General features: G+C 68.3%; 1 protein-coding gene across 5 annotated transcripts in view; it reads left to right on the top strand.

Moving 5' to 3' along the window:
• Brsk2 (BR serine/threonine kinase 2) overlaps window positions 1-22,579 on the top strand; it is a 56,592-nt gene extending 34,013 nt beyond the window's left edge. The window contains exons 9-20 of one of the 5 annotated variants that reach the window (XM_048359340.1): window positions 1,480-1,511; window positions 1,776-1,940; window positions 2,093-2,190; window positions 2,265-2,415; window positions 7,275-7,335; window positions 8,043-8,250; window positions 8,678-8,726; window positions 15,516-15,639; window positions 17,899-18,079; window positions 19,120-19,209; window positions 20,851-20,898; window positions 22,437-22,579. In XM_048359340.1, the coding sequence (XP_048215297.1) occupies window positions 1,480-1,511; window positions 1,776-1,940; window positions 2,093-2,190; window positions 2,265-2,415; window positions 7,275-7,335; window positions 8,043-8,250; window positions 8,678-8,726; window positions 15,516-15,639; window positions 17,899-18,079; window positions 19,120-19,209; window positions 20,851-20,898; window positions 22,437-22,456 (1,227 nt within the window). In that variant the 3' untranslated portion in view covers window positions 22,457-22,579. Of the gene's footprint in view, window positions 1-1,479; window positions 1,512-1,775; window positions 1,941-2,092; window positions 2,191-2,264; window positions 2,416-5,524; window positions 5,591-7,274; window positions 7,336-8,042; window positions 8,251-8,677; window positions 8,727-15,515; window positions 15,640-17,898; window positions 18,080-19,119; window positions 19,210-20,850; window positions 20,899-22,010; window positions 22,229-22,436 lie in introns of those variants that run through there. The other 4 variants (XM_048359339.1, XM_048359338.1, XM_048359337.1 and 1 more) reach the window with 4 other exon arrangements.
• The last annotated feature ends 341 nt before the right edge of the window (window positions 22,580-22,920 follow it).

Below are 22,920 nucleotides of genomic sequence, written 5' to 3'. Positions count from 1 at the left end.
GTATACATGGGGATGTGTGTGTCCAGGTGTGTCCAGGGGGCCCTGTGTACATGTGAGGGTGTCCAGGTGTACATGAGGATGGGTGTGTACAGGTGTGTACAGGGGGCCCTGTGTACATGTGAGGGTGTCCAGGTGTACATGGGGATGTCTGTGCAGGTGTGTACACGGGCCCTGTGTACATGTGAGGGTGTCCAGGTGTATGTGGGGATGTGTGTGCATGTGTGTACAGGGGCCCTGTGTACATCTGAGGGGTGTCCAGGTGTATGTGGGGATGTGTGTGTGCAGGTGTGTACCGGGGGCCGTGTTCATGTGAGGGTGTCCAGGTGTACATGAGGATGTGTGTGCCCAGGTGTGTACAGGGGCCCTGTGTACATGTGAGGGTGTCCAGGTGTACGTGAGGATGGGTGTGTCCAGGTGTGTCCAGGGGGCCCTGTGTGCATGTGAGGGTGTCCAGGTGTACGTGAGGATGTGTGTGTCCAGGTGTGTCCAGGGGGCCCTGTGTACATCTGAGGGTGTCCAGGTGTACGTGAGGATGTGTGTGCCCAGGTGTGTACAGGGGCCCTGTGTACATCTGAGGGTGTCCAGGTATACGTGAGGATGTGTGTGCCCAGGTGTGTACAGGGGCCCTGTGTACATCTGAGGGTGTCCAGGTGTACGTGAGGATGGGTGTCTCTGCCAGGGTTTTGTGCAGGGATGTGGGGTTTGCACCCAGGTGAGCGCAGGCTGTGTGCTCAGGTGTGTGTGAGGTGGGCACAGGTCTGGGAGGGTCTGAGTATGTGTGTAGGCTTTCCCAGTCCACGTGAGCGGCACCTAGGTATGTGTGTGCAGGGCTTTGCCCAGCCGCGGGGTGTTTATGTGTAGGCCCTGTGTCCTGGTGCTCGGGCCCCTGTGTTTTGAGGGGCGTGGGCCTGGTGGGGGCAGGCTCTTGCCTGTCAGCGGCCCGTCCCCGTTCCTGACGTTCTGGCCTCTGGGTGAACTCGCTGGCGGCGTGAGCAGGGTGAGGCACAGGGCCGAAGCCCCCGCTGCAGTCTTGTGGCGGGACAGTGTGCAGCTGCTGCCCGTTGGGCCAGCCCTTCTAGGAGGCTGCTGCCCCTGCCCAGGCCTGCTGTCCCTCAGTCAGGGTGGAGGAAGCTGGCGCGAGGCTGCCCCTCGCCTCCCGCCCACCCACACCCCCCGCAGCCTCCGGGCCTCCCCGGCTCTGCCTCCTTCTGGGCTGCTTCCCCGCTCTGCTCTCCGCTCCGAGAGGGCCCTGCCCGGGCAGCACAGGCCTGAAGGGCCCTGCTTGTCTCCCTGCCTCTCCTCCCCGCACTCCCTGGCTCCTCCCCAGTCCTGGCTGGCTGCATTTCCCCTGGGCCTGGGGGGTGGGCAGGGGCTCTGGTCTGGGGCTTCTGGGAGCACAGCCCTCCCCTCCTGTCTCACCTCCGACCTCCTAACGTGGGCTCCCCCTCGTACTAACTCCCTGTTTCTCTTTCCTTGTAGCTAGAACACATTCAGAAACACATATGGTATATGTAAGTAGCTCCTATGCCCACTAACGCCTGCTTTGCCCACCGCTGTGGCCTGGAGGGCCTGCTAGGAAGGGGGGAGGAAGCCGGCCGGTGTGGGGCCGCCCAGCCTCGCTCTCCACCGCCTACAGGGGCCGGGTGCAGGGACAGCAGCAGGACTGGGGTCCAGGCCAGGACGGGCCTCCCACCCTCCTGGCCGCCTCAGGGTTGGGTGGAGGAGCCTCAGAGCGGGCTGATGGTGAGTGACCGCAGGTGCCATGTCGTCCGCAGAGGAGGCAAGAACGAGCCCGAGCCCGAGCAGCCCATCCCCCGCAAGGTGCAGATCCGCTCGCTGCCCAGCCTAGAGGACATCGACCCCGATGTGCTGGACAGCATGCACTCGCTGGGCTGCTTCCGAGACCGCAACAAGCTGCTCCAGGACCTGCTTTCCGAGGAGTAGGTCCTGGGTGGTGGGCAGGGCTGGTTTGGGCCACCGGGCGTGGCGGCTGGGGCGCGGCCTCCCGGGCGGGTGGTCAGAGCCGGGGTCCTGGAAGAGCCGTGGGTGGGCACCGTGTGCCAGCTCGCGCCGTGTGTCCCGCCTGCTGCAGGGAGAACCAGGAGAAGATGATCTATTTCCTCCTCCTGGACCGGAAAGAGAGGTACCCCAGCCACGAGGACGAGGACCTCCCCCCCCGGAACGAGATAGGTACGACGTGTGCAGGCCACCCCGTGCCCACGAGGCCTGGCTGGCCGCCTAGCCTGACCTCTGTCTGCACACAGACCCCCCCCGGAAGCGCGTGGACTCCCCGATGCTGAACCGGCACGGCAAGAGGAGACCGGAGCGCAAGTCCATGGAGGTGCTCAGCGTGACAGATGGGGGCTCCCCGGTACCCGCTCGGAGGGCCATCGAGATGGCCCAGCACGGCCAGAGGTGCGTGCCTGTCCAGGCTGCCCTGCGTGGGCAGCACTGGGCACCCTCCCTGGCCGCCCTGGGTAGGACCCCACTCATTTCTGCCACCTGGTCCCGATCCAAGGACACTGGCTGGATTGAACTGTACTGCGCTAGGGGTACTGGTGGGGTTGCATGGGCTGAGCTGGGCTGAGCTGGGCTGAGCTGGCTGCCTTGGGCTGGCCTGGGTTAGGCTTGACTAAACTGAGCTGAACTAGACTGGACTAGACTGGGGCTGGACTGGACTTGGCTCAGTGGTGCTTGGCCGAGCTGAACTTGGCCGAGCTAGTTGGATGGGCCTGGGCAAGGCTGAACTGAGCTTGACCAGACTGAGCCAGACTCGACTGGGATGAGCTCAGTAAGCTGCTGGACTGGGCTGGACTGGGCTGAGTAAGATGGACTGTGATAACTAGCTGAACTGGACTGGACTGCTGAGCTGAGCTGGACTCGACAGGATTGATCTGGGCTGGACTGGGTTGCGCTGGACTGGGCTGAGCTGAACAGGACTGAGTTAGACTGGACTGGATTGGACTGATCTGGGCTGGATTAGACTGGTTGGGACTGGATTGAACTGAGCTGGGCTGTGCTGAGCTGCACTGGAGTGGGCTGAGCTAGACTGGCCTGTGCTAAGTAAACTGGGCTGGACTGCCCTGAACTGGACTGGATTGGACTGGGTTGGACTGGATTACGTTAGGCTGGACGGACCTCAGCTAGACTGGGCTGAACTGGATTAGGTTAAACTAGACTGGATTGAGCTGGGTTGGACTGAGCTGAGCTGAGCTGAGCTGGAGTGGGCTGAGCCAGACTGCACTGTGGTTATAAACTGGGCTGGGCCGGACTGAACTGGCGTAGCCTGAACTGGACTGGATTAGTTTGAACTGGACTGGACTGAGCAGAACTGGATTGCCCTGGACTAGGCTGTGATCCGGTCCAGCTGTGAACAGAGCCACCGCCCGGTTGCTCCCCCACTGCCCATCTGCTGCCTCCTAGCGGCCCACAGCCATGATTTAGGCAGGAATGGTGAGCAGGCCCAGGCTGTCCCAGCAGGACCCCTGGAGAGGGAAGGGCACTCCCGGGGGGCAGGAGGGCTGTGGGTGGCCTTCTCAGATCGTGCTGCTGAATTCAGCCTTTGAGGGAGCCCCGTCTTTTCCCCGGGGGCTGGGTGTCTCGGCCGTCTGGGACCGGCCTGGAGCCTGGCAAGTTCCGGCAGCCCCAGCTACCGATGATCTCATCCCAGCGCCCCCTGCCCCGTCCTGCTGGGAGCTGGGTGCGGGTGCCTGACCCCGAGGAATTAGCCAGAAACTGGGAGCCACAGGCGGCTGGGTGTCCATCAAGGTGATGCTGCCCAGGCCTGGCCTGGCCTGCTCGTGGCCCCGGCCCGCTGGCTCCCGGCCCTGTGCGGAGAGCGAGGCTGGCCCGGCTTCCGCCCTGGGCTCCCAGCCCTTGGGCCTCTTCTCATTCACTAGCCCCGGTTGCTCACTTGGTCCCGGCGCGGGGCGGGGCAGCAAGGGCCCCCGATGGCTGTCCTATCACCCAGACCCTGCTCCGATGCCTTCTTCCTGGTGACTGCGCCTTGCCTCGGCAGGGCTGCCCTCCCCCGGCCCACACGCCTGCCTCCAGCCTCACCTCCCTCTACCCGCCCCACAGGGCGGGCTGAGGCCTGCAGGGGGCCATGCCCTCTCTTCCTGCCCACGTGGCCTGCGTGGGCCGGTGCACCCCCTTCGTGCCCACGTGGCCTGTGAGCCAGTGCTCTCGCTTCCTGCTCACGTGGCCTAGGTGGGCTGGTGTTCCACTTTCCCATCCACGTGGCCTGTGTGAGCCAGGGCTCCCCCTTCCCACCCACGTGGCCTGTGTGGGCCCTAGCTCTCCCTTCCTGCCCACGTGGCCTGTGTGAGCCAGTGCTCCCCCTTCCCGCCCACGTGGCCTGTGTGGGTCAGTGCTCTTGCTTCCTGCCCACGTGGCCTGCGTGAGCCTGTGCTCTCGCTTCCTGCTCACGTGGCCTCGGTGGGCTGGTGTTCCACTTTCCTACCCACGTGGCCTGTGTGGGCCAGTGCTCTTGCTTCCCTCCCACATGGCCTGTGTGGGCCCATGCTCCCCCTTCCTGCCCACGTGGCCTGTGTGTTCCTTTGCCCCCCTTCCTGCCCACATGGCCTCTGTGGGCCCTAGCTCTCCCTCCCGCCCATGTGGCCTGCGTGTTCCCGTGCTCCCCCTTCCTGCCCATGTGGCCTGTGTGTTCCCGTGCTCCCCCTTCCCGCCCACGTGGCCTGTGTGGGCCAGTGCTTCCCTTCCCGCCCACGTGGCCTGTGTGTTCCCGTGCTCCCCTTTCTCGCCCACGTGGCCTGTGTGGGCCAGTGCTCCCCCTCCCTGGCCACGTGGCCTGCGTGTTCCTGTGCTCCCCCTCCCTGGCCACGTGGCCTGTGTGGGCCAGTGCTCCCCTTTCTCGCCCATGTGGCCTGTGTGGGCCAGTGCTCCCCTTTCTTGCCCACATGGCCTGTGTGGGCCAGTGCTCCCCCTCCCTGGCCACGTGGCCTGTGTGTTCCCGTGCTCCCCCTTCCCGCCCACGTGGCCTGTGTGTTCCCGTGCTCCCCCTTCCCGCCTACGTGGCCTGTGTGGGCCAGTGCTCCCCCTCCCTGGCCACGTGGCCTGTGTGGGCCAGTGCTCCCCTTTCTCGCCCACGTGGCCTGTGTGGGATCCCCAGCTTCTGCCCTGCTTGCTGCTGTGGGGCAGCCCCCCCCCCCCGGGCCGCTGGAAAGCCCCCTGTCTCGGCACATCCCAGCCTGCTTCCGCCTCCGCTTCCGCTTCCGCTTCCGGCTTGGCCCCTTCTTCCCCGGCCCTCGCTGGGCCTGGCGGGCCTGCAGGTGGGGTTGGCGCCCCCCGGGCCCGGCCGGCCGCCTCGCCCGCAGAGCCCCAGTGCAGGGCCCGCCGCGCCCTCGCCCCGTCCCCGCGCAGGGTCCCCGCGCGGGCCTGTGGGCCGCGCTGGCGGAGCCGGGGAGGCCCTGCCGGTGAGGCTGGGGGGCAGCGGGCCCGGCGGCTGACCCGTGCGCGTGGGCCACGGCAGTAACTCTGTTTTCTCGCTTTGTTCCTGCTGTAGTAAAGCAGTGTTCAGTAAAAGCCTGGATATCGCTGAAGCCCATCCCCAATTCAGCAAAGAAGACAGGTATACACCTTGCCCGTCGCCCTGCCCCCCCAGCCCCAGCCTGAGCCAGGCGGGCCAAAGCGGGCCTGGCAGGCAGAGGCCGGCCCGGCAGCCGGGCCGGGCTGCGGGGGCTGCCGCCCCTCCTCCCAGGGCATGGAACCACCCGCAGGGCAGAGGAGCTGGGCCGCGGCTAGAGCCTGCTCCCACGGGCCCGGCACGGGCCTCGCCATCCTTGCTTACGTAACAGACACCCAGCCGTGGCTGCGGGCCTCCTGCCCCCTGCTGGCCCCTCTGAGCGGTGGGCAGTGCTGGTCCAGGCTAGGGCTAGTTAGCCAGAGTCGGAGTGGATCTGTGTCTTGTGCCCCACGCAGGGGCAGCAGGTGGCAGCAGGGCCCGGGGGGGGGGGATGGGCGGGGCTGCTCCCCCTCCCCCGGGAGCACTGGCTGGCTGATGCTCAGTCCCCCGCTCGGAGGAGCCCCGTGCTGCCCGGAGCCTCCGCTGCCACCGCCCCGCCTTCCCCATCCCGCCCTGGTGGTGCCCGGGGCTGGCGCTGTCTTTCCCCTGGTGCACACCGTGAGCTCGGGGTGAGCTCGAAGCCAGAGGAGCCGCCGGGCGCGGCGCCTTGCTCCCCCGCTGCTTCTCCCTGCTTCCCCCGTGCCCAGACACGTGCCGTGGCCGCACCGTGGGCCCCGGGCCCCGGGTCTTGCTCGTCTGTGTCTGCCGCCGCCAGCATGGCTGCCCCCACCCCCGATCCTAGCCCTGGTTCTGCCCTGGGTGCCTCCCTAGTCAGGCTGCTCTGTGCTGGGCACGGGGGTCGCTGCGTCCAGGGGCCTTCGCAGCCAGATGGGAAGACGCAGAGCCCATTGCTACGTGGCCCCACCTACGAGTGCCCGGGGTCCAGCCAGGGGCCACGCCGGGGCCTCCCCGCCCCAGGAGCCAGGCTGTGTGCGTGCCAGGGAGCTGACAGCCGGCAGCCGGGGGCGGAACGGGGTGGCCTTTGATCCTTTCCTGTCCCCTTTGCTCCTGTGGCACCCTGGGGTGCCGCCCCTGAGCAGGGTGGGCTCTGCTGCCCGCGGGTGGGCAGGCAGCTGTGTCCACTCCTGTGGCTCAGGGAAGGCGTGGCCCCGCCCCGCAGGGCAGCACCTCCCGGGTCCTGGCGGGCACCCCAAGCCAGTGGCTGTCCCCAGGATTGGTCGGGAGGCGGGCCGAGGGCAGCCCCGACGCTCTCTGTGGACGTGGAGGGGTCGGGCGGGTGCCCGGCCGTGGCCCACGGGCACTGTGGTGGCTCCGCCGCGGGCACGAGGGGCAGGAAGTGGAGCCAGCCCGGGGCTCGGCGGGGGGGTGGGGGGGCCGGGTCCAGCCACAGACCGCCCGCCCGCCCGGCCCTCACCCGCCCATCTGCCCGCGCACCCTCGGGCCTTCGCCAGGGCCCCTTGGTACCTGGTGCGGGGCGAGTCCAAGGGGCAGGCGGCGGCTCCTGGGGGGGAGGCGGGGCCCGCCCAGCCCAGCGGCACGTGGGCGCGGGCGGACGAGGTCACGGCGTGACCCCTGCACCGCCGTGCCTCTCGGGGCCCTCCCGGGCGTGGTGGACAGATCACAGGCTCCGCGAGCCCAGGCGCCGGTCAGACACAGAGGTCTCGAGGGCCGCGTGGGGCGCCCGGGACCCCCGCCCACCCACACGCCACCCCTCTGCTCTGCACCCCAGGTCCCGGTCCATCAGCGGCGCCTCCTCCGGCCTCTCCACGAGCCCTCTCAGCAGCCCTCGGGTGAGTGACGCCCCCTCCCCGTCCAGCCCACGGGGGGCCCACGCGACGGCGTGCGCAGGTCGGGAGGGGCGGGGCCCCCGTGAACCCCAGACGCAGGCTCCGGCCGCCGCTCCGCCGCTCAGGCTGCTCTCGCTAACTGCACTTCTGTTCTGTGTTTGTTTTCTTGTGTGTCCCCCGTTTTCTTTTGTGGCATCCCCGCCCTCTGGCCGCCCCCCGCCCTCGGGTCCCGCCTGGGGCCCTGCTCCTGTGCCTTCCCGCCCCCGGCTTCCGTGTGTGCATGCGGGGGGGGGGGGGGCTGCACGGTCACTCCGCTCGCTTGCTCGTTCTCTGCATCCCCGTAGCCTGTTAGAAAGTTTGTCCTGCCCCCTCTGCCCCCCGCCCCCCCTCGCGTGGCCTGCCCCCCGGCCGCCTCCGTGGAGCCCGAAGCTTGTCGGAGCGCCCCGCGGCCCGGACGCCTCCTCCCTCCGCAGGCCGCCCCGCGGCCCGACCCCAAGACCCAGACTTTGCCGTGCAAGGCCAAGCTGACCGACAGGCCGCTCCAGGGCGCCAGGTCCCACCCGCCGCCGGCCTGCCCCCAGGCCCGGCCTCCTGGCGCCGGCCCGGGCTCCCAGCCGGCCCCGGTCCCCGGCCCCCCGACCCTGCCAGCCACCACCCGGCTCCCGCTCGCCGGGGCCGAACCAAACGCCAAATCTGTCCCCGCCATACAGGTGACCCCTCACCCCTCACCCAGGGGTAGCCCCCTCCCTACCCCCAAGGGGACGCCCGTCCACACGCCAAAGGAGAGCCCGGCGGGCACGCCCAACCCCACGCCGCCGTCCAGCCCCAGCGTCGGAGGGGTGCCCTGGCGGACCCGGCTCAACTCCATCAAGAACAGCTTCCTGGGCTCGCCTCGTTTCCACCGCCGGAAACTGCAAGGTCAGCACCAGCGCGGGGCACGGCACGGGCCCTGCCGCGCCCCAGGCCGCGGGGCCCGCCGGCCCCCCGCCCGGAGCCAGCCACCCTCCTCGGACGCTCGGGCGGCGGCCACGTCTGGCCAGGCCTGTGAGACGGCCGGGCGGGCCCCGGCACTCGGCCTGCGCGGGGCGGCCTGGCCGCAGCGGCCACGTCTGGCCAGGCCTGTGAGACGGCCGCGGGCCCCGGGACTCGGCCTGCGCGGGGCGGCCTGGCCCGCAGCACCCAGGGTGCGTCTCTGCCCGGCCGGGTCTGGGCTAGCCGAGCTTCAGCACTAGCAACCGGACGACGCTCCCTGCCCGGGTGGGGCTGGGGGACCCCGAAGCTCTGCCCGGTGGGAGGACGGAGCCGTCCCCGGGCCCCTGACTTCCCTCCCGCCTCTCTCCCACAGTTCCAACGCCCGAGGAAATGTCCAACCTGACCCCCGAGTCCTCTCCAGAGTAAGTAGCTCTGCTCAGGTGCCTGCTGTCTGGGCTGGGGGGGGGGGGGGGCTTGAGGACCCTTGCCGTGACCGGAAGCCACCACCTGAGGCCTTGGCTTGTGGCCATCGGTCCCCCCTCTAAGCAGCCTCGCCTGGTCTACAGGGGTGCCCGGCTACATGGCCGGGGGGGCTCCGCCTCGCTCGGAGCCACGGAGCCAGGGAGGGCTGAGGCCCACTAAAGGCAACGGGGGTGCGCTGCACTTCTGAGGGCCCCCGAGGACGGTAGGGAAGTTGGAGTCTCAAGGAGAAACTGGAACAGAGCAGCTGTGAGACCCAGGGCCCAGAAGGAACTCCGGCGCAGGGGGGCGGTGTGGGCAGAGGTGGGTCTGACGGCAGCAGGCCCAGCCCCGGGCCTCCTGAGCGCTCAGCTCACGGGCTGGGCGGGTAGCGCCGCACCCGCCTGCAGACCCTGGCTCCCGGGGTAGGGGGTGTCCAGGGGTGGGAATGCCCTGTGGGTCCCAGCCCCTGGGCCCTCGGCTGCGGCCTCTGTTGTGGGTGTCTGCGTTTGCACCTAAGAAAACACGGAAGCCTTGCAGACCTGCAGAGAGCCGAGGCCCGGCTGCAGCCACGTGGCCTCCTGCGAAGAGCGTAGGGCCGGTCGCAGGCCGAGCAAGGTGAAAGGCCATGATGGTGCCACCTGCTCTCAGCCAGGGTCCCCCGGGGGACAGCTAGACCCCGCCCAGGCCACAGCCTCCGCCCCCCCTGGGTTTCACACTAGCTCATCCTGAGGTTCTGGGCCCAGGAAACACGGTTGTTTCGCTGGTGATCCCGGGGTTTGAACCTGGTGCTTCATGCACACAAGGCAGGTGCGTCAGGAGCGTGCAGACAGACAGAGCCTGGTGCGTCACCGGGCTGGCCTCGGCCCCCACTCCCTCCCCTTGGGCCTCCCGCGGGGCTCCCGCCATGGCCAGGTCTGCCGTGCGGGTTGAGATGAGAGCGTGTTCCCTTGCTGCCTAGGCTGGCCTCATGCTATAGACGGGCAGGCTCCCCTCCCAGACGCTCGGCTTGTGGGCGTCACCCACCTTGGCCGACCAGGCTCCTTTCTCCTTCCACCACGTTGTGCACACAGACGTGTAACTACCCTACTTTTGTTTCGAAAAGTAGAAAAAGAGGCCAAGTTACTTGAGGGAGCTGGATAAGACCCTTTGAGGGCCTGTCCCCACCAAGGGCCTGCACCCCACCAAGGGGCTGCACCCCACCAAGGGCCTGCACCCCACCAAGGGCCCTGTCCCCACCAAGGGGCTACACCCCACCAAGGGCCTGCACCCCACCAAGGGCCCTGTCCCCACCAAGGGCCTGCACCCACCAAGGGGCTGCACCCCACCAAGGGCCTGCACCCCACCAAGGGCCTGCACCCACCAAGGGGCTGCACCCCACCAAGGGGCTGCACCCCACCAAGGGGCTGTACCCCACCAAGGGGCTGCACCCCACCAAGGGCCTGCACCCACCAAGGGCCTGCACCCCACCAAGGCCTGTACCCCACCAAGGGGCTGCACCCCACCAAGGGCCTGTCCCCACCAAGGGCCTGCACCCCACCAAGGGCCTGCACCCACCAAGGGGCTGCACCCCACCAAGGGGCTGCACCCCACCAAGGGCCCTGTCCCCACCAAGGGGCTGCACCCCACCAAGGGCCTGCACCCCACCAAGGGGCTGCACCCCACCAAGGCCCTGTCCCCACCAAGGGCCTGCACCCCACCAAGGGGCTGCACCCCACCAAGGGCCCTGTCCCCACCAAGGGGCTGTACCCCACCAAGGGCCTGCACCCCAACAAGGGGCTGCACTCCACCAAGGGCCCTGTCCCCACCAAGGGCCTGCACCCCACCAAGGGGCTGCACCCCACCAAGGGCCTGCACCCCACCAAGGGGCTGTACCCCACCAAGGGCCCTGTCCCCACTAAGGGGCTGCACCCCACCAAGGGCCCTGTCCCCACCAAGGGGCTGCACCCCACCAAGGGCCTGCACCCACCAAGGGCCCTGTCCCCACCAAGGCCTGTACCCCACCAAGGCCTGTACCACACCAAGGGGCTGCACCCCACCAAGGGCCTGTCCCCACCAAGGGCCTGCACCCCACCAAGGGCCTGCACCCCACCAAGGGGCTGCACCCCACCAAGGGTCTGCCCCACCAAGGGGCTGCACCCCACCAAGGGCCCTGTCCCCACCAAGGGGCTGCACCCTACCAAGGGCCTGCACCCCACCAAGGGGCTGCACCCCACCAAGGCCCTGTCCCCTCCAAGGGGCTGCACCCCACCATGGGCCCTGTCCCCACCAAGGGCCTGCACCCCACCAAGGGGCTGCACCCCACCAAGGGCCCTGTCCCCACCAAGGGCCTGCACCCCACCAAGGGGCTGCACCCCACCAAGGCCCTGTCCCCTCCAAGGGCCTGCACCCCACCAAGGGGCTGTACCCCATCAAGGGCCCTGTCCCCACCAAGGGGCTGCACCCCACCAAGGGCCTGCACGCCACCAAGGGCCCTGTCCCCACCAAGGGCCTGCACCCCACCAAGGGGCTGTACCCCACCAAGGGCCCTGTCCCCACCAAGGGGCTGCACCCCACCAAGGCCCTGCACCCCACCAAGGGCCTGCACCCCACCAAGGGGCTGCACCCCACCAAGGGTCTGTCTCCACCAAAGGCCCTGTCCCCACCAAGGGGCTGCACCCCACCAAGGGCCTGCACCCCACCAAGGGCCCTGTCCCCACCAAGGGCCTGTCCCCACCAAGGGGCTGCACCCCACCAAGGGCCTGCACCCCACCAAGGGGCTGCACCCCACCAAAGGCCTGCACCCCACCAAGGGCCTGTCCCCACCAAGGGCCTGCACCCCACCAAGGGGCTGCACCCCACCAAGGGCCCTGTCCCCACCAAGGGGCTGCACCCCACCAAGGGCCCTGTCCCCACCAAGGGCCTGCACCCCACCAAGGGCCTGCACCCCACCAAGGGGCTGCACCCCACCAAAGGCCCTGTCCCCACCAAGGCCTGCATGTACACAGTGGCCCAGAACCTCGGCAGCATCACCTTCAAGCCTGCTGCCCTGGGTGGAGGGTGGAGGACCTCCTGCTGCCCGCACCCCTAGACTGTGGTCCCAGCGGGAGGGTGGACGGGGTCTCGTCAGGACCCACGTGCCTGTCGCGTGCGGTGTCAGGGTGGCCTCCGGGCTGGTGTGTGCTGCTCCCAGGCCTTCAGCGGATTGGCAGGGCTCCCTAAGGGCCATCGCCCCCTCAGTGCTCATCCATCCACACCCCCACAGCTCCGGCCAGGCCCGGGGTCCCGCCACGTGGACACTGGCGCCCCGCCAAGGGCCACATTGCCACTTATGGGCGACCAGGCTTTCTGGGGGCACGCGGGGTCCCAAAGTGCAGGAAGCCCGGGGGGTCTGATAGGAAATCGTCCCTGGTTTCCAGAACTGCCCAGTGTGTCACTGGGCAGGGACCTGACGTGAGCATGGGGGGCAGGGGTGACGGCCTCCAGCCAGGAGCTTCGCACAGCTTTGGCGCTGGGCAGCAGAAGCCCGGGACCCCGCTAGGAGCCGAGTGCACAAGCCGGCCACGGGGACCCAGTGGCTCCAGAAAGAGACATGGAAAAGGCAATTGCCCAGCCCGGAAAATTCCTCGCCAAGCCTTGGGTCCGAGTGGGCACTGCCCGGCACAGAGCCTTGCGCCCACCCCGGGCCTAAGCTGCCATCTCTGACCCCAGAAGGCACCGACAAGGAGCATGGGGCCACTCCCTCCTGTGCCGGGCCTCTCTCTGTGCATCTCTGGCTCTGAACCATGTGGATGAGTGATTGGTGGATCCTGATTGTGTGCACACACTGCACTGCACCTGGATCCTGACTGTGCACACTGCGGCTTCACCTGGATCCTGATTGTGTGCACACACTGCACGACACCTGGATTCCAATTGTGTGCACACTGCACTGCACCTGGATCCTGATTGTGTGTACACACTGTGCTTCACCTGCACCCTGATTGCACACACTGCACTGCACCTGGATCCTGATTGTGTACACACACTACACTGCACCTGGATCCTGATTGTGTGCACACACTGCACTGCACCTGGATCCCGATTGTGTGTGCACACTGCAGCTGCACCTGGATCCTGACTGTGTGCACATACTGCAGCTGCACCTGGATCCTGACTGTGTGCACACACTGCAGCTGCACCTGGATCCTGACTGTGCACACACTGCGCTGCACCTGGATCCTGACTGTGCACACACTGCACGACACCTGGATCCCAATTGTGTGCACACACTGCAGCTTCACCTGGCTCCTGATTGTGTGCACACACTGCAGCTTCACCTGGATCCTGATTGTGTGTACACATTGCACTGCACCTGGATCCTGATTGTGTGCACACACTGCAGCTTCACCTGGCTCCTGATTGTGTGCACACACTGCAGCTTCACCTGGATCCTGATTGTGTGCACACACTGCGGCTTCACCTGGATCCTGACTGTGCACACACTGCGGCTTCACCTGGATCCTGATTGTGTGTACACATTGCACTGCACCTGGATCCTGATTGTGTGCACACACTGCAGCTTCACCTGGCTCCTGATTGTGTGCACACACTGCAGCTTCACCTGGATCCTGATTGTGTGCACACACTGCGGCTTCACCTGGATCCTGACTGTGCACACAGTGCGGCTTCACCTGGATCCCGATTGTGTGTGCACACTGCACTGCACCTGGGTCCTGATTGTGTGTGCACACTGTAGCTGCACCTGGATCCTGATTGTGTGCACACTGCAGCTGCACCTGGATCCTGATTGTGTGCACACACTGTGGCTTCACCTGGATCCTGACTGTGCACACACTGCGGCTTCACTTGGCTCCTGATTGTGTGCACACACTGTGGCTTCACCTGGCTCCTGATTGTGTGCACACACTGCGGCTTCACCTGGATCCTGATTGTGTGCACACACTGCAGCTTCACCTGGATCCTGATTGTGTGCACACACTGCGGCTTCACCTGGATCCTGATTGTGTGCACACACTGCGGCTTCACCTGGATCCTGATTATGTGCGCACACTGCGCTGCACCTGGATCCCGATTGTGTATACACACTGCACTGCACCTGGATCCCGATTGTGTGTGCACACTGCACTGCACCCGGGTCCTGATTGTGTGTGCACACTGTAGCTGCACCTGGATCCTGATTGTGTGCACACTGCAGCTGCACCTGGATCCCGATTGTGTGCACACACTGCACTGCACCTGGGTCCTGATTGTGTGTGCACTCTGTAGCTGCACCTGGATCCTGATTGTGTGCACACACTGCGCTGCACCTGGATCCTGATTGTGTACACACACTGCGCTGCACCTGGATCCCGATTGTGTGGACACAATGCGCTGCACCTGGATCCTGACTGTGCACACACTGCGCTGCACCTGGATCCTGACTGTGCACACACTGCGCTGCACCTGGATCTTGACTCTGCACACACTGCGCTGCACCTGGATCCTGACTGTGCACACACTGCACTGCACCTGGATCCCGATTGTGTATACACACTGCACTGCACCTGGATCCTGATTGTGTGCACACACTGCGCTGCACCTGGATCCTGACTGTGCACACACTGCGCTGCACCTGGATCATGATTGTGTGCACACACTGTGGCTGCGGCTGATTGCTGGGCCTCTGCTGGCATCGATGCTGTGGCTGTTGGGGGCAGCAAGGAGGCTGCTTGGCTGGGTGACAGCACCCGCCAAGCGCAGTGTCGTTTTGTCTCCGGAGCGGCCCTGACAGTGACGGTGGCCTCCCTGGGCTTTCTGCTTCCAGGTGTAAAGGCTACCAGCCGAGCCCACCGGGCTGTGGGGGTCTCGGGTTGGGCTGGGCGTGAACTCCTTTCCAAAATCCCAGATTGAGGTTTCAGTGGATGCCGTTCGCACCCTCAGCGAGCGGCAGCACCCGCCCCTCCGCCCTGTGGCGTAGGAGAGGAGGGCGGGCTGCACCCCTCCCGGGACGGGCGGGCCTCGCGCTGGCTCCGCGGCGGCATCTGCTGTGCGCGGCTGGCTGGCAGGCGGCGTTTCCGGCCTCTGCAGGGGCTGGGCTCCAGCAAGCCCAAGGGCACAGACTGAGGAGACAGCGCAGGGCCCTGTGTGCCAGGGGCCTCCACCTCGTGGGCAGCAGGGGGCAGTGGCAGACTGGCTCTAGCCATGTTCTGTCGAGCTGAGAACATGTTGTCAACCTAGGAAAGCAAATCCCGTATCAGGGCTGGGGTTACACGGTGTCCGGTTCCCTTTGGGGCTGGGAGGGGCTCCGGGGAGGCCCTTCCTCGCTGACCCTGGGGGTCTGTGAGGGTCCTCCGTTTCACAGGGTGGGGCTCCACCAGCTTGGGGGGGAGGGACACATGGCCTCGTTCTCTACATCTATCTCGTCTATGCTCATAAACGAGGCTCGGGTCACTTCTACCAAGAAAGGGCAGAGCAGGCAACTCTAAAATTTAGGAACCTAAAACAGATGGACAGTGCCGGGGCCTTCCCTTCCCCCTAGCCGGGCGTTGGGGGGCAGAGGCCAGTCTGGACAGCGGGAAGGGCTGGGACAATGAGCGGGCTAGGGTTGGGGCTGGGGTGGGGTGAGGGTTTGGAGTTAGTGTTGTTAGGGTTGTGGTGAGTTAGGGCTAGAGTTAGGGTCGTGTGGCTAGGTCAGGGTGCAGGAGAGCCAGCCTGTCCTAGAGCAAGTCCTGGAAGGTGGCCGGAGTGGCCAGACAAGGCACCCAGGTCCTTACATTCTCTGCCCTGCCCAGGCTGGCCAAGAAGTCCTGGTTTGGGAACTTCATCAACCTGGAGAAGGAAGAGCAGATCTTTGCAGTCATCAAGGACAAGCCCCTGAGCTCCATCAAGGCTGACATCGTGCACGCCTTTCTATCGGTGAGGCCACGGGGGAGGGAGCCGGGGGGGGTCCCCCCGCGTGGCCCCTGCACACCACGAGGACAGCGGGTACTGGAGTTCAGCACGGGGCCTTTGCCTGCAGGCTGCAGTGCCGCCCACAGATGGGCGGCGTGGTAGACTGGGTCCAGCAGGGGCATCACCTGTGACCAAAGGGGAGTGGGGCTCGGCCATGGTCCTAAGGACCTGGGGAGGGTCTGCTGACCCTCAGTGGACATCCTGATGGCAGACTTTATGTCCTGTGTGCTGCTGCTGCTGTGTGGACATCCTGAGTCTTGAACTCAGGGCCTGGGCACTGTGTCTGAGCTTTATTGCTCAAGACTAGGGCTCTACCGCATGAGCCACGGAAGAGAAGGGACAGGCTAAGGTCAGCCGTGGCCCCTTAAAGGTGCAGCTGACCCCAACAAGCCACAATTCCACTTTGGGCTTTTTACTAGGTAACTGGAGGTAAGGGTCTCATGGACTTTCCTTCCTGGGCTGCCATTGAAGAGTGATCCTCAAATCTCAGCCTCTTACGTAGCTACAATTACAGGCGCGACCCCCAGTGCTCCTGTTGGTTCCTTTATCTCATGGCTGGCCGCCCCCCACCCCACATGCCTGGGGAGGCCAGTGGCCTGTGAGGGGCCAGGCCTAGGGCTTGGGGGGATTTCATGTTTTGGGTTCTGAAGAGCAGTAAGACCCTCAGAGACGAGGGCCAAGGGACTTGCCAGCATATGAGTTCCCTGAGACCCTAGGGGCCAGTCCCCCTGTGAGCCCCACTCTGCCCTGTGCTGGCCCCGGCCCCCCCAGCCTTGCTCCCCACCCCCCCAGGACCTCAATATGCTGACATGTGGTACAGCGCTAGCTGGTTACCCCTGGGCCACCTCCCAAAACAGGGTGCCTGTGTCCTGTTGTACACACCGGGGCCCGTGTCCTGTTGTACACACAGGGGCCCGTGTCCTGTTGTACACACCGGGGCCCGTGTCCTGTTGTACACACCGGGGCCCGTGTCCTGTTGTACACACAGGGGCCCGTGTCCTGTTGTACACACCGGGGCCCGTGTCCTGTTGTACACACCGGGGCCCGTGTCCTGTTGTACACACCGGGGCCTTTGTTCTGTTGTACACACCGGGGCCCGTGTCCTGTTGTACACACCGGGGCCTTTGTTCTGTTGTACACACCGGGGCCCGTGTCCTGTTGTACACACCGGGGCCCGTGTCCTGTTGTACCCACAGGGGTCTTTGTCCTGTTATACACACAGGGGCCCGTGTCCTGGTGTACCCACAGGGGCCCGTGTCCTGTTGTACACACAGGGGCCCCAATTCTGTTGTACACCCAGGGGCCCGTGTCCTGTTGTACACCCAGGGGCCCGTGTCCTGTTGTACACCCAGGGGCCCGTGTCCTGTTGTACACCCAGGGGCCCGTGGCCTGTTGTACCCACAGCTGTGCCTGCCCTGTTGTACACAGGTGCCCCTGTTCTGTTGTATCCTCAGGCACCCTGTCCTATTGTGCCCACGGGCTCCCCCGTCCTGTTGTACACAAGCTCCCTGTCCTGCTGTACCCACTGGGGCCCCTTTCTTTTGTACCCCCAGGCCTCGCTGTCCTGTGGTAACCACAGCCTCTCTGTTATACACAAGCACCCTGTCCTGTTGGACCACAGGTTTCCCTGCCCTGCTGTACACAGCTCCCTATCTTGTTGCACACAAGCACTCTCGACCTGTTGTACCCACAGGGGCCCGTGTCCTGTTGGGCCTTCTGCCCTGGGGCCTCTCAAACCACTGCCCGGGGCACAGAGGAGGAGCGCCCTGAGGTTGAGCACAGCTGCGAAGCCTGCCGGGGCCCGGGGGGGGGGGGGGGGGGAGCACCGGGCGCCGTCAGTGCTTGGGTTAGCCACAGACACCCGGCCCCGCCGGGCCTCCTGGCATCGCTCGCCCTCGCTCTGAGTCGCCAGGCCAGCCTGGGGTCAGCCCGGGCCTCGTTTGTCCTCCATGCTGGGTGAGCGCCTCTGCTGCCAGGCCGCTCCCAGCCCGGGCCTGGCGCCGCAGACCTGCCCCCTGGGCAGTCGCGGGACTCGGGTGTGCCGGCCTCGCGTCCCGCACCCCGAGGGAGGCCTCGCCCACTGCCCCAGCTTGGTGCTCCCGGCCCTCCTGCCGCCTCTGCCGGGAGCCCCGCGCCCCCGCGCTGGCGCCGCCCATCTGAGGAGGGCGGGAGGACCGGGGCCGGGGCTGGGTGCCTCCGGGCTGACACGGCCTCACCCTGCAGATCCCCAGCCTCAGCCACAGTGTCATCTCCCAGACGAGCTTCCGGGCCGAGTACAAGGCCACCGGGGGCCCGGCCGTGTTCCAGAAGCCAGTCAAGTTCCAGGTGGACATCACCTACACTGAGGGCGGCGAGGCCCAGAAGGAGAATGGCATCTACTCCGTCACCTTCACGCTGCTCTCCGGTGAGCCATGGCCCGGAGCCCCCAGCCCCGCCCTAGGCCCCAGCCCCGCCCCGGAGCCCTCAGCCCCGCCCCGGGCCCCAGACCCGCCCTCAGGCCCCAGCCCCGCCCTCATACCACAGCCCTGCCCTCAGCCCCGCCCCAGGCCCCAGCCCCGCCCTCATACCACAGCCCTGCCCTCAGCCCCGCCCCAGGCCCCAGACCCGCCCTCAGCCCCCAGACCCGCCCTCAGCCCCGCCCCAGGCCCCAGCCCGTCCTCAAGCCCCAGCCCCGCCCTCATACCACAGCCCTGCCCTCATACCACAGCCCCGCCCTCAGCCCCACCCCAGGCCCCAGACCCGCCCTCAGCCCCACCCCAGGCCCCAGCCCACCCTCAGTCCTCAGCCCCGCCCTCAGTCCTCAGCCCCGCCCTCAGGCCCCAGCCCTGCCCTCAGCCCCGCCCCAGGCCCCAGCCCGTCCTCAAGCCCCAGCCCCGCCCTCATACCACAGCCCTGCCCTCATACCACAGCCCCGCCCTCAGCCCCACCCCAGGCCCCAGCCCACCCTCAGTCCTCAGCCCCGCCCCAGGCCCCAGACCCGCCCTCAGCCCCACCCCAGGCCCCAGCCCACCCTCAGTCCTCAGCCCCGCCCTCAGTCCTCAGCCCCGCCCTCAGGCCCCAGCCCTGCCCTCAGCCCCACCCCAGGCCCCAGCCCTGCCCTCAGGCCCCAGCCCTGCCCTCAACCCCGCCCTCAGCCCCGCCCTCAGCCCCGCCCCAGGCCCCAGCCCACCCATACCTCAGCCCCGCCCCAGGCCCCAGCCCACCCTCAGTCCCAGCCCTGAGCCATCAGCCCCGCCCTCATCCCCACCCTCAGACCCGCCCCCAGCCCCGCCCTCATACCTCAGCCCCGCCCCCAACCCCACCCTCAGTCCTCAGCCCCGCCCCCAGCCCTGAGCCCTCAGCCCCGCCCTCAGCCTCAGCCCCGCCCTGAGCCTCAGCCCCGCCCCCATCCCTCAGCCCCGCCCCCAGGCCCCCCCTGGCCCCTGACGCCCCTTTCTCCGACAGGCCCCAGCCGCCGCTTCAAGAGGGTGGTGGAGACCATCCAGGCCCAGCTGCTGAGCACCCACGACCAGCCCTCCGCCCAGCACTTGTCAGGTGAGGTGCGGGGTGCGCCGTGAGGCCTGTGGCTCGCGAGTGGGGTCCGGCGGCGCTGCGCGGACGGGCGGTGCGAGGACCGAGCGCGGCTCCCAGCGCCTCGGCTGGGTGCCGCCCGCAGGGAGCAGGGTTCTTCCCCGGTGCCGCGGGCGGCAGCACACTGAAAGGCACCTCTTGTCCACCGTAGAACCTCCCCCGCCAGCGCCAGGACTAAGCTGGGGCGCTGGGCTTAAGGGCCAGAAGGTGGCCACCAGCTACGAGAGTAGCCTCTGACGCTGGCAGGTAAGGCGCCCGGCCCGCCGCCGGGGCGGGAGGGGCCGTGGGCAGGGCCTCCGGCGAGAGCCGGGCTGGCCCGGAGGGGGGCGCCGCCTGCCCCACTGTCCTGGTCCCGGACAGCCCGGCGGGCCCGGCACCGAGGCGGCCGGACGCGGGGGCCGCCTGGGCAGGCTAGGGAGTAGGAACCAAGGCCCGCCCCTCAGGCCTCCCCTGCGGCACCCCACGAGGGCCGGGGCTCCCCCCTTCCCTGTGGTTCCCGACCACCCTCGGCCTTCCCCCAGCCTAGAAACGGCCCGAGCCGGGGCGCTCGGGACGCTGCCGGGGCCCGCGGGGAGCCCGCGCCCGGGGGTGCGCCGGCGGCAGGTGTGCCTGGGGCTGAGGCGTCTGGGGGACGCCGAGGGCGGCCGGAGGGCCCGCCAGGTGGCCCGTGCGTGCGCAGGGTCCGGGAGGCCCCGTCCACTCATCCCCATCCTCATTCCATCCTCATCCCATCGCCCGCGGCGGCGCCCTGGGCGCCCGGGGGCGGGGCGGGCGGGGGGCGGAGGCGGGGCCGCGGGGCCTCCTGCGCCCTCTGGCCGGCCCGGGCCTCCGGCTTAGAGCCGAGGAGAGCGGAGGCCGAGGAGCCGCCGCAGCGCTGTGGCGGGCGCGCAGGCGGGAGCCCCGGCGGTGCCCCGAGCTGCAGCCCCGCCCCCGGGGGCTCCCGCGGGGCCGGGGCCCGCGTGCCCTGCCCGCCAGGGGTTCCGCCGCACCAGACCCGTGCCGGGTCCCGGGGGTGGCGTCGGCCCAGCGCGGCCCGGGAAGGCCCCGTGGTGCCTCCGCCCTGCGGGCCTGGCCCGCCGGGTGCCCACTCGCAGCCCTGTCCGTTCCCCGGGGGACCCCCGGTCCCGCAGGGCTCCCTGAGGTCGAGCCCCCGTGGGCCTCCTCACCCGCGGGACACGGGTCGGGTGCAGGTGCCTCGCCCCCCGCAGCGCCTCAGAACGCGGGCCCAGCCCGCCCCCAGGCGGGGCCTCTGCCAGCCCCGACACGCCGACGTCCAGCAGGCGTGGGGCCAGGAAGGGGCCGGCGGGGGCCGGCGGGCGGCCGCGGTCTCCACGGCCAAGCCCACTAGGGGCGCCGGCCGCGTGCGCGGGCCCGCGGGCCTGTCTGCGCTGGCGGACGCCGGGCGTGGGTCGCAGCCCGGGGCGGCGCCCCAGCCTCGGGACCGGGCCTCACCCGGGCCTCCGGCCCGACCCCGCCCCTCCTGGGGCCTGTGCCAAGCCCCGCCCCCGGCCGGCTCCGCCTTCCCGGCTCGCCGGGCGTCCTGAGCATGGAGGGGGCCGCCTTTTTCACTCTCTCCCTCCCTCCTCTCTCCACTCTGTGCTCCAGACACCACTAACTGTATGGAGATGATGACGGGGCGGCTTTCCAAATGTGGTAAGAATCCCCGCGCTCACCTGGCACCTGGGCCTGCACCGCCTGCCGTCCCCGCAGCCTCCCCTGGCCGGCTGCCCCGGTCCCCTGTGTGCGCACAGGCGCCTGGCCACCCGCCACCCCCATCTGCTGCCCAGGGCAGCCTCCATCGTCCCCCCTTCCTGGCAGTCTCTGCCTAGCCCACAGCCAGGACCTGCTCCGGAGGGAGCCCCGGCGTAGGGCAGGAAGGGCCAGCGAGGGCTACAGGAAGGCACTGCCCAGGTCCCTGGCAGGGAGAGGAGGCGCTTCGGGACGGGGAGGGGCTGCCGCGCTCTGGCGTAGGTGGAGGCCATAGTGAGAAGTGGAGGCTTCTGTCCGGAGGTTTTCTTTTCCGGTACTGGGGTTTGGACTGGGAGTGGAGTTGAAGCGGGCACCTGCCCCACGAGGGTTGGTCATTCCAGTTTTGCCCCATTCTTCCTGCCTTCCAGGACCAGGAACCCAGACCTGGCTACCTGTCCCCAGTCCCCCCACCTGCCCGCCATGCCTGTCCATCTATCCATCCGCCCACCCCTCCATCTGCGCACCTGTCCCTCCATCCATCCGTCCGCTGCCGCCGTCCATGCGGGCCCGGGGCTGAGCTCTGGCTGTCCCGGAGGCGTGGCAGGCGCGCCTCGTCTGTGGTCCGCGGGGCGTGGCTCCGGCCGTCCCTCCCCGAGCGGGCGTGGGGAGCCCGCGGCAGCCCCACGTCGGCCCTGGGGGCCTCGGGAGTCTTGGTCCGTGGCTGCCGCCTCCAGGACTGGAGTGAGCCGGCCCGCGGCGGGGGCCTGGCGGGGAGGCACAGCCGCCGGGGGCAGGCCTGTGGAGGGAGGAGGGCGTCTCCGCCTGCCCCGGGTCCCCATGACAGCCGAGTGGGGGGGGCCCAGCGTCGGTGCTGCCCTGGCACGAGGACGCCCCCCTGCCGCCTGCCGCCTGCCCGTCCCGCTTGCTGCCTGCCGCTCCCGCTCTGCACCCATCTCAAACCTCATCTGGATTTCTTTCTCTCGTCGAGGCCCCCTCCGTTCATTTGTTTGTTTGTTCTCTCTCCTCTTCCTCCCCCTCTTCCTTCTCTCTCTTTGTCTTCTGTTCTGTGTACCCAGGCAGCCCATTGAGTAACTTCTTTGACGTAATTAAACAACTTTTTTCAGACGAGAAGAACGGGCAGGCGGCCCAGGCCCCCAGCGCACCGGCCAAGCGGAGTGCCCACGGCCCCTCGGGCGACTCCGCGGCCGCCGGCCCCGGACGGGACACCGAGGGCCCGGGGGGCAAGGACGTGGCCGGGACGGGGCCGCCCGCCGCCCGCCGCGAGCAGCCTTAGCCCCTAGTCCCTCCCGGGCGCAGCCCCGACCGTGGCCACCGCCGCCCAGCGCGCTCCGGCCACAGCCGCCGCTCGGACACGGCCTCCAGCCGGGGGAAAGGAGAGCGCGCGCTGGGCGCGGCCCGGGCGGCCCGGCTCTCTTTTCTCTCTCTCGGTTTCTGTCTCTGCCTGTCTCTGACGACGTCGCTTGTTTCCGCTCTGATACCAGGAATTATCCCGAAAAGTTAACATGTCACCTCCACGAGGCCATCCTCTGCTCCGTGCGGACACTGGCTGACCGGCCGCTGCTGCGGACCCGCCCTCCATCCTGCTGCCGCCGCTGGGCACAGCAGCCGGCCCGCCGCCTCCGCCTCCGCCTCCGCCCGCCCTGGGCAGCTCCGCATGGCCCGGGGGAGGGGCGCCCGGCTCCCAGAGAAGCCTCCTCCGGCCCAGCTGACCCGGACTCCCAGAGACCCTCGGCCCCGTGGCGGGAGGAGGGGGAAGACGGGGCCCCGCCGCACCGGCGCACCCGGACGCCTCCTCGCCGCCTCCCCCTGCGCCCGGGCCTCCCGACGCGTCCGCCTCCGTCGCCGCACTGCCTGGTGGGGCAGTGGGCGCTCCTGGCTCTCGCCCGGCCACCCGGGCCCAGCCTGGACCCAGCCCAGCTGCCCGGACGGGCCGGGCCCACATCAGTATTATTTATTTGCTGTTTT

This window comes from Perognathus longimembris, chromosome 13, assembly GCF_023159225.1.
Source record: "Perognathus longimembris pacificus isolate PPM17 chromosome 13, ASM2315922v1, whole genome shotgun sequence".
Lineage (NCBI taxonomy): Eukaryota > Metazoa > Chordata > Mammalia > Rodentia > Heteromyidae > Perognathus > Perognathus longimembris.
The sequence above is the reverse complement of the archived record's forward strand: the minus strand, read 5'-3'. Positions and strand labels throughout refer to the sequence as shown.